The sequence below is a fragment of the Protopterus annectens genome, chromosome 7.part0 (assembly GCF_019279795.1).
Source record: "Protopterus annectens isolate FY-2018-M chromosome 7.part0, PAN1.0, whole genome shotgun sequence".
NCBI classification, from domain to species: Eukaryota; Metazoa; Chordata; order Ceratodontiformes; family Protopteridae; genus Protopterus; species Protopterus annectens.
Window position 1 is genome coordinate 394,728,375 of NC_056739.1, and position 15,320 is coordinate 394,743,694.

General features: G+C 38.5%; 1 protein-coding gene across 19 annotated transcripts in view; it reads right to left on the reverse strand.

Moving 5' to 3' along the window:
• The window catches only part of PLEKHA6 (pleckstrin homology domain containing A6), a 1,822,600-nt gene that overhangs the window by 509,941 nt on the left and 1,297,339 nt on the right, over positions 1-15,320 (reverse strand). For all 19 annotated transcript variants that reach the window (XM_044076969.1, XM_044076965.1, XM_044076964.1 and 16 more), the window contains one exon: positions 14,697-14,811. In XM_044076969.1, coding sequence (XP_043932904.1) covers positions 14,697-14,798 — 102 coding nt within the window. In that variant the 5' untranslated portion in view covers positions 14,799-14,811. The remainder of the gene's footprint in view (positions 1-14,696; positions 14,812-15,320) is intronic.

Sequence of the window (15,320 nt, forward strand, 5' to 3'; positions counted from 1 at the left end):
CCACATACGTAAGTTACTCTCTAAACTTAAACCATGCATCCCTTCAGCCGACAAACTACCAGCTGAATATCCGCAACTAGCAGCAGCAGAACTAGCTTACCCGGTCTCCATCTTAATTAACAGAACAATAACCAAATCTACTATTCCATCCTGCTGGAAAGTCTCCCATATCATTCCTCTGCATAAAGGAGGTAACACTAATGAACTTTCTAATTTCCGGCCTATAGCCCTACTATCTCCACTATCTAAAATTATGGAACGTTGTATACACCATCAACTCTTACATCATCTTTTGCAAAATAGCCTACTCATAGACTCCCAACATGGTTTTAGGCCCTACCATTGCACTTCCACTGCCCTTCTCTCCTTCACAGACATAATCAACAAAAATCACAATAACAACCTTTTCTCCTCTGCTTTATTCCTGGACCTCTCAAAAGCCTTTGATATGGTCAACCATCAACTTCTCCTAGACACTCTGAAATCTCTCTCACTTGACTCTTTGGCATTACAGTGGTTTGACTCTTATTTGAAAGATAGAAAACAAGCAGTCCTCTGGGACAGCCATATATCCTCTCAGCTCCCAGTCACTATCGGTGTCCCTCAAGAATCCATCTTAGGTCCCCTCCTCTTCTCCATATTTATAAATAACCTGTCTACTTCACTCCCAACATCCACTTGTATTCAGTATGCTGATGATTCAACTCTCATCTGTTCTGCTTTATCTCCAGAAGAACTTCACTCTTCCACCCAAAAAGTCTCTACGGCAGCAGAAAAATGGTTCCAACATATCTGTCTCCTCCTTAATCCCAAAAAAACAAATTACTACTTTTCACCCCAACCCTTAAATCTGCCCCTATCTCCTTTTCCATTGTGTCTGACAATGGCACTATCATTAAACCTGATTGTTCCACTAAACTACTAGGTGTTACTATAGACAATCAACTAAACTTTGACTGCCACATTGATCTAACCATCAAGGCTGTTAATAAAAAGATAGGTGCCCTCTATAGACTTAAGCCCTTTCTTACTGCAACCACCAGAGTGTCTCTTGCCCAAACTCATCTCATCTCTACACTATTGTATGCCTCTCCATCTTTTATCAACATTTCAAAAGCTAACCTTCAGAAACTTGCCACAGCCTACCATAGTATTGCCAGGTTTGCCACAGGTTCCCCATTCCATACTCACCATTGTCTTAATCTCAAAAACCTTAACTGGCTTGAACTTCAAAATCTAATTCTCCTACATCAATTAGTCATCATATATAAAATTCTCCATTACCCCTCTAATACACCCATACTTAATAACCTCATTGCCCCATACAAGAATCTTACTTCCCTTCGCTCAGCCAGCAAACTTCTAGCAGCCACTCTCAAATCTCATAATAAAGCAGGTGACTCCTTATTTACTAATGCTGTTGGCTCATACTGGAATAAACTTCCCAGAGAACTGACCACTTTAGGCTCATCTCACCTTTTCAAAAAACAACTAAGAAACTATTTTAAATCCCACTGGCTATGCCCCTGCTCTAATCCTGACTGAGCTCAGCAAACAATCCCTCTCTATAGTCCTCTCCATTCACTTCTACTTGCCTCTATCACTACTTCTATCCCTCCAGTGTAGTGCACCTAGCGCCCCACCTGCTTATTAATTTTCCTATACTATCTATTCTCCTTATACTTGATATATCACTGCAACCTGTCATCTCTCCTTTTATTTAACCTAGATGCTGATCCCTACTGTGCAAATCTCTATCTTAAAACTAGTGCCCCGGCACAAAATGTTTATTCTAATTTGTTAATAGTGTAAATATTTATAGACTCTTTACGTGTTACTATTTTCTCTCTTCTTCATTTTTTAGCAGTCCTACTCTTGCAAATATTATGGGATAATGATTCCTCACTATTGTTTAGTTCTTGTTAAATTGCTTCTGCATTGTTACTATACTACATGATAATGTTCCTTTATTTGCTTATATGTTTTGTATATTTTTTGTTTATTGTAAGTTACTAGTATATAGTGGAGCTTTTCTCCTCGGGCCTCTGCTGAAAATGGACATGTATCCAGCCTGACTAGCCCGGTCAACAAATGTAAAATAAAAAAATAAATAAAAATAGGCTTTGTTGTTGTTTTTAGTGTCTGCCGCAATTCTGCCTTCACAGCTTGCTTTGGAAGTTTTGATGAGGGATCTCAATTTTTTGTTGATGGTAATAAGGGAATTTTTCCAGTCTTGAGACTTCACCTTTTTCTGCAAGAGTTTCTTCCTTCTATTGTAGAGTTTATTAATGGTAGGGGGCCACCAGACTGGCTTCCTTTTTTTGGAGGAGAGCATCCTGGTCCTGTTGGGTATGGCTAGTTCCATGCATTTATGTATGTGTTTGTACAGTGCCTTGGTGTATGACTTGGCAGTCATGCATCTATTTTCCATTGATATGGGTGTCATGAAATTAGCCACCTCTGTTTTTAGTAGTCCAAAGTCAGCTTTGGAGAAGTTTTTCGTGGTGGATACCTTTGCGGGGGGCATGGGTGAGATGCGGATTTCGATGGTGATTAGTTTGTGGTTGGATCTAACCATTGAGGGATTGACTATTGGTGTAGAACAATGGTTGCCCATGTTAGTAATAACTATGTCAAGCATGTTGCTTCCTCTAGTGGGGGTAAGAATGAGCTGGTCCAGGGCATTGGAATTGATGAATTCCAGGAAGTGTTGGGCCAGTGCATTGGTGCATAAGTAGTTTTCCCAGCTGATGGAGTGGTAGTTGAAGTCATCTAATATGAGAGTGTTGGGTTGGATCTTAACAGTTTCCAAGGTGCTTAGGAATGTGGAGTCAGAGTCTTGCGACAGGGTTGGTGACCTATACCAGGCTACGACCTGAATCACCGTCTTACTCAATGTTAGTAGTACCTGGAGTATCTCAGATGCATTATGCAGGGCTACTAGTCTGGAGGTGTGCAGATCCTTTACGAATATGGAGACACCACCGTCTTTGGAGCTTTGGTCCATGTTCTGCGGCCAAAAGGTGTGAAATAAGTTATAGCCTGGTAGCACATGGGTGCTTTCTGCTGCTTTAAACCAGGTCTCCGTTACAGCACAAATGTCGATGTCCTCCATTTTGAGAAGTGCTTCTTGAGATTTAGACTTCTAATGTTGAGCAGCATGACCATCATATTGCATTTATTTATAGCTGTTACTGTGGTAATTTGGTCTTCGGAACACCACCTAGAAAAAATCACTCTTGTACAGCTCTGAATTTTCTTTTAGAAACAAAACATGGTTCATACCCCATGACACCATTAAATTATTTGGATGTAGAAAACATCCTCCACTTGGGACTGATAACATTCTTTGCATACATAAAATCTGTATTATAACTTAATACCATTGCTTTCTCAAAACTGCTGTCTCCTTGAATGTTTACTGAATTTGCCCTACTGTTTATTCCAAATCCCAATAGGGATAGGTATTTGGTAGCCCTGCCTTTTATTATTTCATATTTAATGTAATTCAGTGATTCTCATGGATACCCCTTTTAGTTGAATATGAAAACTATTTTTTTCTATTTCTTCCTTAAACATCTCATCTTCAAAGATAATTCTGGCTAGTCTAACCCTCTGCCCGTAAATGACACTTCTTTTTTGCCTCTCAAGGTGACTACTTTTATAGTGAAAGTAAAAGTTTGAAAAGGTAGGCTTTCTATAGATGTGTAAAGTAAACATCCCCTTCTGCTTTATCCTTACTTACAGTAGAATCACAATAGTTAACGCACTCAGAAGAATAATGGTACACGAATTTCAAATATTTAGATGTCTATTGTATGTGATAGAAGCTCACATTGTTACACATTTAACAAAAGTAGATCCACTGTGAAGTTTAAGGTAAATTTTACTGTCGCACTCTCTATGACTTTGTGCAGAATGCTAATCGGGCCTAGAAGTGTTTGAGTCTGACACGACACCTGAGAATGGCTTACAGCCTGTCAACACAGATCAGGGATGTGCTCACATGCTAACACATGGTTGAACACAACTAATTGGGCTTTGGTAGTTTTTTCTTGCTTCTATTCAGTATTTTGTCTTTTTCCCATTGAAGGTGAACTGTTAATTTTATTTGCGGCTGTGATTATATCTTTATTTATGTAAGGAACACCTTATCTTGTGTCTGTAACTACGCTGTCTTGTACCTTTGCTCACTGTGATGTTTGCAGAAAAAAGTTGCTATGCCCTGCAGCTATGGCATCAATTTAGTCTTCGCTGGTAGCATGTTATTTTCACAATCTTTTTGTCTTTTCAGTTTCCTGATTGACTCATACATTATGATTTTTTTCAACCTTTGACATCAAGTTACAGTTGTAATTAGGTCAGGAAGATATGATAAGTACATAGCCCGTTTATTTCATTTAGACTTGTTATTATGATTGGGGTAATTCTAAGATCAACCAGGGAGATATAGTTTTTTTTAAATACTGGGAATGAACCAGTAGTGTGATGTTATCAACTCAGGCATTTCATGCACAGGATATAGGGAAAAAAAAAGCCACTGTTTCACGAGCACTGTAAAGTAGTCTATCAATGCTGGGTACATCTTATACATCTGTAAGCACAACTTTATCCATGAATGTGGGATACTGTCAAATACTTTTCTGTAATCTATCCATGCCGCATTCCCCTTTTTACAATTCTCCATTATGCCTTTATTTAACAACAAATGATCCTTTGTTCTACATGACTTTTTTGTTAGGCTTTTGTTCTACTGCAGTTATTGAGTTTTCTACTAAATGATTATAAACTCTGTCAGCTTTAATTCCACTGTATAGTTTATAGCTCATAAAGGAAGGCAAGTTATTGGTCTACAATTTTCAGGATATCTTGCAGGGTCACTCTTAAGAAAGACTATAGTTTTTCCTGTTAAGGTGTCTGTTTGGGGTATGCATATAAGTATTTCTTACTCGGGGCTAATTCTTCATGTAAAGATGTTAACACGTTTACTGACAAGTTAGGTACTGTATCTGGGCCTGGGGTTTTCCAGTTAGGATCTTTTCTTAATTTTATTTCAATTTCTCTGCCGTTACTTCATTCCATTTCTTATCCTGTACATTTGCACTTCTTACTGTTTTTTTTCACTTCTTCTATCAATTAAGCATCTTTGTTGTATTCCACAGGATGTTCATAAATATTTCTCCAAAATTTGTCCATTTCTTCTCTTTTTTTGTGGTATTCTATTCTTTTTGCTTTGTTTCCCAATTCTCTATAAACCTTTTTGGGTCATCAATGAATTGCTTATTTTGCGCTTTTTCTTTATATTTATCTGGATATCTTCTAAGTTTTTCTACCTGTGCTGATATCTTTCGTTTATTATTTGCATGGTATATGATAGACTCGGGTCTGCTCTAATACCTAGCAAGACAGATGCAATACAAGAAGTTCAAAGTATTTTTGATCTGTCCTTTCTTCTATACTCATCTAACACTGACACTTATCTTAATTGCTTTATACTTTTCTCTATTCAGTACTTTCATAATGGCATTTCATTTCTCCCCTTCCTATCCCTTACTGCCCTGTATTTTTGTGGTAAGACTTAATCTGTTATTAATGCAGCTGCACATTAACATATTCCGTTTACTTCTGTTACAATACACGTGTTTCTGTTAATAATTTTGATTACTGTGTTCATTTGCTTTATCAGACTTCTAACATTTTGGGAGTTATTATCTTTCTGTAATCTGTTTCTTTCATTGATCTTAATATGTCTGTGTCTGTTAAATTAGGGACCTTTTCCCTTAGATCTTTTTCTTCTAAACTGAGGGCACAATTTTATTCTCATTATCATTTTAGTTCCAGTTTTGATCTGGGTAGAAGGTTGCAATCGACAGACTTGCACACAAAAAAAGTAGTGACTTTGACACGTTGCTAGAATTAAAATAATTTTCTTGGCAGCTGAGGCTGAACGCTGGTGTGACACCAGGGACAAATGATCATATTTCTATTTACAATGTCTTGAGGTATAGAGCCACTATTTCATGAGACTTTAATTTATTAATTATTTGCTTTCATTTTTGTGGGTTAAAGTGGTTTAACATTATAACTGCTTACAAACAATGACATTTTATTTAATTTACTTATGAAAAGAGTATATGAAATGAACCAATCACAAGGTACAATAAGTCTTGAGTAACTGGTCGAATTAGTATGTGTGTTCACTGGAAGTGTGTTTTTAACTTTGAGGAAGTGCCTTATTGTGTGCTGGGACGAAACCGCTTAGTTGTTTTAATAAAAGCTAAACATCCGTAAGGACAGAGTTCTTTCTTAGTTTTTTGCTTTTTTGTCTTTAAGAAGACTATACTCCTCACCTAAAAATCAAACTAATGAAACCTCATTGATGCATAACGATGCTTGTAATAAAGCTAAACTTAATTTCTGACTTAGGGCTGAACAAATACAAAGGACGCTGCTTGGAGAAAAAAATCCCTCCTCTAAGCACTATACTATTGTCTTCCATTAACCTCTAGCAGTAAAATTGCTCTATCAAAGGCTCTTTTTGTACCCTAGGACTGACCAAATACAAAGGGATTTGTTGCAAAATAAATAAATCCCTCCTTTGAGAACTATATTGTTCTGCTACAGTAAGATCTGACAATAAAAACAGTCCCATCAAAGACTCCTACAAGCTGTAAAATCACACAGAATATACAGTGGTTCAGGTGAATATGATGCAGTCTTTTAGTGTGGTGATCTAGCTCCTCTCTGAAAAGCCAGTCATCAAGTTAAAATGATACAGCAGTTACCTGCCTCAGTATACAGACTATTGCCAGACAGCTTGTGAAAACTTTCAGTGGAGATATAGGACTTCAGATACCACAATAAAGGTAGAATAAACCTTATGTTGCCATCACCTCTGTGACACAGTACAAAATCTTTATTCCTTCTAACAGAATGGTATGACTGATAAAATACAGTGCCCCACTGTTTTAGTCTGTAGTCATATAAAACTGAAATTTGGTGGAACCCAGTTTCATAAGAGTGTGAAGTAACATTTCAGTATGGTTTGTTACAAACACCTATGTCATATAAGCTGTGACTCGGCAGGATAAAGCTTAAACTTTACATTTCAGAAAGAGGGGACTTAAGGTCTTTGCACAGATAGGCCCACAGAGCAAATATGCACTTTCAATGAAAACACGAGTAATAAACATTATCATAACTTTCAACTGTACAGCTTTTCACAGACTGTCTAGATTTTGACCTCATATTTTGGTCCATTTTTCATATACTTGTGGTTTTCTGGCAAATTAGTGGTAAATCATTACAGACTGCAGTTAGAAAATAATGACAAACATTTGAGTTTCAGACTTTATAGCCTTCAGAAAAGTCATGCTAATGCAAAACCGGTTATTCTATCAACTTTCTAAGTTTGTAAGAGCAATATTTAACAACTGCCCTGATTTCTTGGCCTTTGTCCCACTTTTATTTATGGCTTTGTCTAGATTTCTTGCTCTAAGAGGTTGAAAGGTATGATTATTGTCAGCCTCATTTGTTTATTCTTCATGTGTACTTCAGACTATAAATAATTCAAGTAAAATTGTGTGTCTTGGATATCTTTAAAGCTATCAGTGGAGAAAGCAATATCTGCTACTTTACAATTTCATCACATTTTCTCAGACTCTTGGGAAAGAAACTTTCATCTATGTCTAAGAAAGGAAAATTCTGTAAGGAATGTTCTTAGTCCCACAAGAATGGATACAAACATGTTCTTCAAAGGATTCTTCAAATTCCATCCATCCATGTTCATGAATCACATCAGATCCCTATAGTGATCCCAGAAACAACTGCTGCTATCGAAAGGGTAACTCATATATAGACTCTCCTACTCAAGATAAACCTGGCCTCTGTAACGAAGTTAGATCAAAGATTTGATAGTTTCACTTGGACTTAGATGATCTGCCTGTGTTTTACAGCGTACCAGAGCAATCAGAGAGGCATGAACTCCGAGCGGACTCACAGACATAATACTTCTGAAGAGCCTTAGGGCCAAACTGGAGTGACAAAGGTACACTACATACAGGTGTTCCATACTGTGTTAGTCTAGCTATGGAACTGTCTTACATGCTGTTCTGAGCATGCTCAGTCATACCAAGTGATTCTCAGAAACTGTTTCTTATATTTGATGGATGATTCTATAGGTCATTTACTTGTCATCTGGTAGCCACCGGTAGAAAAAGTATGTTACTATTAAAACTAATGTTCTGAGAATTAGCAATGAAATGTCGGACTGAATGTGCACGTCCAAAAGACAGGAGGGATTGTTATAAATGCACAGAATGGTAAAAATAAACAAGCAACTAGGAAATTCTGCAGAGGTAGAGGCCAGCAGGAAAATAGAAACAAAAGGATGCATGGAAATTTAAATGTGAGATGAGGAGCTATAGTACACAAAGACTAGTGAACAATTGGAACTTTCTACCTGTGAAAGTAATTGACCACTGTGTAACTGAGGCATCAGAATGTGAATGCATCAAATGTGTGTGAAGGGAGGAAACGGCCATCAGAATAGAAATGCATCAAATGTGTGCGGCGGGAGGAAATGGGGCATTAGAATGGGAATGGAGCACTTTGAGAGATGGAAATGAGCTTTAGGAGCTGTTTATATTTCAGGTAGAGTACTGTAAAGGCCTGACACCTTCTTGAAGTATTTGTCTTACATATGCAAATTGTCCATTACAAATACTGTCTTAACCTTTGAGTCAGCCTTGACTCATTATATGAAAGTAATCACTGACAAGGAAAAGCTGTGAAACCCAAGCTACACATTGAAGGCCATCATGGAATTATCACACAGTCTGCATCTAAAAGCTATAGCACCTAAATGGTGATGCACAGAGCTGTGTGTCACAGAGAGTTGTAAGTGTACTATCCAGACACCAAAATAAATTCATCCAGACTACTTGTTACCCAAGGTCTAATACTAACAGGTCCATAAAATACGATACATACTGCAGGTTGTTTTGGTTAGTAAAGAAAGAGAAGCAGGATATCATGTACTGAGTACAAACACAGTCATGACAGTAATAAAATTGCTCTTGCCATATTCTTCCTAATTGTCTAGGATCCCTCCTCCACGCACCAGCCTGACCTTTTTTTTGTAAGTCCACGGTGATTCAAAAAGTAGTACTGAGGCCATTAAAGTGACATGAGATGCGAATCATTGGTTACAAATGAAATTCAAATCCTGCATTTATACAAGGTGTAAAGTCCTATACATTACCTATAAAGGTTACTCACAGTAGCTGCACCTTAACTATTACAATGGCAACAATAAAGCACATCACAGCTGCTTACTACAATCAATGAGCATCAGTCCTTGGACAATGAGCATACTTTCTCCTGGTGATTTGGTCCACAGTAGGTGCAATGCCAATGTGTTAGCACATGCTGAAGCCTACCTTACCATACTAATTATAGGACAGTTTACAGGCACATTAAGAAATAGTGCAAATGTAAGCAATATATCATCACCATCAAAACCAAAACTGATGTAGCCTAATACTGTGCTCATTAACTACAAAAGTAAGAGCCAGAGTAATTATTAAAAAGCAACACAACAAAGTACACCATCCTGACTCACCAGAGCGATATAACTGATCTCCTCCTGCTACATACACAAGTATAGAAAAAAGCTATAATAAAGAGTAGTACAGTCAAAAGAAGTAAAAGAAGTAAAATGTAGGAATGTCTAAACAGAGCCGCATCCAGCACTAGAAGACCAAGGCAGTCGCCTAGGGCCTACTGGCAGTGAGGAGGCCTGCTGGTTGGGAGAAAAAAAATATATATATTTTTTTAAGGCAGTCTTCTTTAAGAATGCTCTTTGCGTCAGGTTGCACACACACAACAGGTGTGTGCAACCTGTTTACATCTTCTGCATCTGTGCAACCTATTATTTACATCTTCGTCTTCTGCAAGCATGGAATTTGAATATCAGAAGATGTTTGACTGCGGACCACAGACAGATAGGTAAGAGGTATGTGTATGTGTGAGCGCATGTGCGGAATTTGAATATAAGATGATGTTTGCACTGCGGATCATGGATGGACAAGTAAGAGGTAGGCAGGGGTGTGTGTGTGTTTGTAAGTAAGAGGTAGGTAGGTGTGTTTGTGTAAATAAGAGGTAGGAAGGTGTGTGTGTGTGTGTGTGTGTGTGTGTGTGTGTGTGTGTGTGTGTGTGTGTGTGTGTGTAAGAGGTAGGAGGGTAGGTAGGTGTGTGTGTGTGTGTGTGTGTGTGTGTGTGTGTGTGTGTGTGTGTGTGTGTGTAAGAGGTAGGTAGGTAGTGTACCTCTCACGTGTCCAGATTTTTTTCCCCATTTTTTGGTCTGCTCCTCATAAAACTTGCAATTGTCTAGAAAATCATTGAGGATTAACGTTTCTAAATAATGGTAGACATTTGAGTTTTAGACTTCATATCCTTTTGAAAAATTCATACTAACACAAATCCTGTTATTCTAGCAACTTTCTAAGTTCATGAGAGCAATATTTAAAATCTGTCACTACTTATTTTAGACTTTTTCCAGACTTCATGCACTGAAAATAAAATTGCCACTGATTCCAAAGACAACCACAAAGCATTCTACAGCTACGTCAAGAATCTCAATGGCATCACCCAGATCTGCTCTGAGCTACAGCACAATGGGACTAAATATACAGAACCAACGGATACTGCCAACATCCTGGCAGATAGGTTCAGTGCTAACTTTATCTCCATCACATCCTCCAAAGGGCCCATCTTAATGTCATTAGAATGCAATGCCCCTGTAATCACGGAAGAACAAGTAAAGACTGCACTCTCCAAAGCCAAGAACACAGCATCCATGGGACCAGACAACATCCCAGGCTGTGTACTATACGAACTACAGAATGAACTGGCACCTCACCTAAGTACCATGTTCATTCATAGCCTCACCCCAGGCTATGTGCCTACTGAATGGCGCACAGAGATGGTTATCCCACTCCACAAAGGGGGTGCCACTATGGACCCCATAAACTACTGCCCCATTAGCCTGATGAGCCTGGCCTGCAAAGCCATGGAACATATCATCTTGGAGCTTATAAACAAAGACATAGGTAACCTCCAAACCCTGGACCCCATTCAGTTTGGGTTTGTAAAAGGTAGATCATGTCTACTAAACCTGACTGACTTTTTTGAAGCAGTCACTAGAGCCATAGACAAGGGCATGGTAGTGCATACAGCCTATCTTGACCTCACCAAGGCTTTTGATACCATCCCCCACTCTGGAATTATAGATAAACTCACTAAACTGGGCATAAATCCCTATGTCACAAGATGGGTGGCCAACGGGCTCACTGACAGAACCCACACAGTAAAAGTAGCCAACTCCAAGTCCAACTTCAGACCAGTGATGAGTGGAGTACTACAGGGTTTGGTCCTGGGTCCTCTCCTGTTCGGCATCTACTTTTCTGAAGTGCAGGCAAACACAGAAGTTCTTTGGCTAACAAAGTTCGCAGATGACTGCAAACTGGGAGCCATAATAGAAACACCTAATGATGTAGACATTCTACAAAAGACAGATGTTTGGTGTTAAAGTCATAGCCTCAAGCTCAATGCCAAGAAGTGCATTGTCATCCCCTTTGGGAAAAACTCAGTACCCATGAACTACCACATAGGTGGTAGCTCACTAAATACTGAAAATGTGATAAGAGACCTCAGGACACAGGTGGACCAGTAGTCTCTCCTTTGATTACCACATCACCACAGAAGTCAGGAAATCCTTGTGCATGGCACACCTCATCACAAAAGGGTTCTCCTCTAGAAAAAAGGAGGTCATTGTTCCTCCCTACTCATCCCTCATCAGACCCATTATAGAGTACAATGCCCTGTTTGGCATGTATCTCACAAGACACCTACAACAATTGGAAAGGCCACAGAAATACCTCACTAAGAGGATTGCCAGCCTCAAACAGATGCCATATGCAGACCGTCTCAAAAAACTCCAGCTCTACTCCATCGCATATCGCCTACTCAAAGGCAATCTCTGCCTTACATACAAAGCTATGTCAGACCCAGAGCTGTTGGAAATGCTACACTTAAAGAAACCCCAATCTCTCCGAACCACACGCTTCAGGGACCTAAACCTTGTCATCACAATAAACAGAACATGCTGGAGGGATAGATTCCTGTCCCAGAGACTTCCCATACTCTGGAGCAAACCATCCATTCATGTCAAGTAATGCTCCTCATTGGCCCTCTTTAAGAAAAATCTTGACGACTGGATGGGAAATGGAAATTTTACCCAATGCATCACTTCTGTGGCACTGCTTGACAGGGGCACAGGAAAATAATTTTCTTGGGTGGCGAAAGACAGGGAACCTTTTTGGCTAGGCTTATATAGGCCCCAGGGCCGATAGCCTAGTACCTACCTATGAAGAGGTTGAAAGGTACGGTAGGTAGGTAGGGGTATGTGTTGGAGAAATGCCCTAGTTAGGGATAGCAAGTGGTTAGTAATGTGCTCAGGATCAAACCCTGTGCCTTAGTTATAAGAAACAAGAGCCTGAATCCTCTACCCCAACTACCAAACTACATTTTTCAAGGAACTGAGTTTCAAGTAAATTTTCAAGGAACTATGAGCTTCAAGGGTTAATAAGTTTACGGCTGCTCATGCTAAATCTGTTTACAATGTGCAACTGTTTTGTTTAAATGATATCACCAATTTGTTAAAGAATTGAAAAGCATTGTTAACACAACAGGTATTATACTTGCCTTTGAAGCAGAAGGCTGTGGGTTCTGCTCCTACAGCATGTAGAAGGATTGCTAATAGTGAATTGTACTTTAAGGGGGGTGGGGTGCTGCAGTCCTGACTATGTCATCCTTTGGATGGAATGCCTAGTAACTATGAACTTATCATTTTGCCATACATTCCCTATTGCGATATTACCAGCTCGCCATTTTTTTTTAATGTAGCATAGGCAATTTATTCTTCAAGGGCAGCAGTTACTGAATTTGTAGATGAAACACTAAAATATAAAGTTGTTTGCCAGCAGCAACCTCTTCATTAGTTAAATATCTCTTTAATGTGGAACTTTTCAGATAACTTTTACTTCTGCAGATACTGTGCATACTGACTGTTATTGGTGGATTGTAATAAAAGAAGTTTGAGTGGCCATTTATGGTTGAAATGTTCTAAACTGGGCAGTTTTGTCATTATTGTTTCATATGTTTTGTTTCATTGCTTAATGGAAAAATGTTCAAAACTATACATTTAAAACACGCTCTAACAGGTGGTGCTGTATTATACAAGGGATATAATTTAATACCATCAAGAAGGTGAATCAAAGAACTCTTGCATGTTTGCATGGACCCAAAAATGTGTGCAAGGGGCCTATGATTTTAAAGTAGCCCATAGGTAAACAATTCACCACTAGCCAGATTCATTTTATTTTAATGTGGGTTTCAACATCGTTTCAATGAATGTGAGTTTCCAGGGCAGAGAAGTTTTAATGCTAAGTCTGCTTTCATTGTGAGACTGTATTGCTTTGTTTAGCAAATGTCTATCAGTGTGTGTGTATGTGTGTGTGTGTGTCAGTGTGTGTGTGTGTGCTGTAAAAGTTTGAAATAAAAGTTTTAAATTCAATCCAAATAGTGGTAATCATTGTAAAAGTAAAGCAAAAAACAGTATGCACATTGAGAGGTCTGAATAGTGTTTATCGTAACTGGGGAGAAATGAAATACCCAAGTAATTGGACACTGGAATGTCTGCTGGGGGGGGGGTAATCCTTTGCCCTTCTAGGGCCCCCATGATCCGACTCTGTGTCTAAATATTTTTGAAGGTACCACACTTGTACATGAACTTCATGAAAGAACTTAACCTTATGTGCCAACCATTCCTACAGTATGTGCTCTATACTGCATTACTACCAGCAGGTTCCTATATAAAGCTTCTTTCCATTTACATTTATTAACATACTTGTAGCCCCCACACACATTACAATCATTCATGCAATGCTATGTGCATTTAATCAGGCCTTCCCCTAACTAAAGCATTATTTAACACAATACTGTGCTCAGTACACTTCTACTTATGAGTTGTTGCCCAGCTTCCACTAAATATCAACTCTATTTTCCTGTTGAGCAGGAAACAAAAATACTTGGTATGCCTTTCAAGAGAAGTTTCTGTCTTTCCATGTATTAAGGTATTTTAGTATTCATTTATTAATGTGCCTGGTAACTAGACAAATCCAGGTTTGGGGAGTATATTTTCAGTGGAGAACAGCAGAGAAGAGCTCAAGTTCAAGTTCATGGTCAGATCAATACAGCACAAGCAAACAGACATAAAAATAGCAACAATGTCAAAACCACTGTACACAAGTATAAGGAATATCTACATAACAAGAAATATACTTACAGCAGCATTATATATAAAGACTTTAAATCGTTCTAAGTCTTTAATGACCTTTCATCTTGATAATTACATAAACTGCCAAATACATCGGTTACACAAAGTACATCAGTCAGTAGAACTTAATGCTTCCTTTTCGTGTGGCAAAATTTTCATACTGAAGTAAGATGAAATCCTCAAAATTCAGTAGGGCATGGCTGAAGCAGCACTTTGTTAATCTACTGCACTTTCACAGGTTTACTTTAGGAAAAGGTAAAAATAATCATTCTTGGCAAATGTTCTTGATGTTACTTACCTTGACACTGGGACGATCCTGAGAAGGTTCAGATGCTGATGTGTGGTTTGAGGTTTCATTTCCTATGCTCACCAGTTGCTTCCCACCCGATTTATGTGACATGTCCAAGGAAGAGCTAAAGGAAGGGAAGAGAAATGCAGGGGTGGAACAGAAGGGGAAAGCATACAGAAATGATGTAAGAACATGGGAAACCAGGTACATAGGAAATCATTTATAAAGAAATCAAAGGATGAAGGGAACAGAAGAAGTCGGGGTGATGAAGGAGAAATTTAAGCAAATGCAAAAGGCAAAAGCGGGATCAGATCAGATAGGAAAGAAAATGATGCAGAGGAAGATAATAAAAAGCATAAGGGCAAATGGGAAAACACAATAAGAAAAATATTACATTGTTAAAATAACATTTAAATTCCTTTTATGCAATTAAAATACTTCATACACACTTCTAGAAAACTGCTAAGAGGAAAGGGGTTCTGTCCGAATTTAAACAGATGAAACTTTAAAATGCACACAGTTCTCTATACTCGAAGTGTCGTGAGCAAAATGGGTTTTATAAAAACAAACGGCTCTCTACTTAATCTATTGAGTTGTATTAATTCCAGCCTCAGTTCAAGAATTTCACTGTTA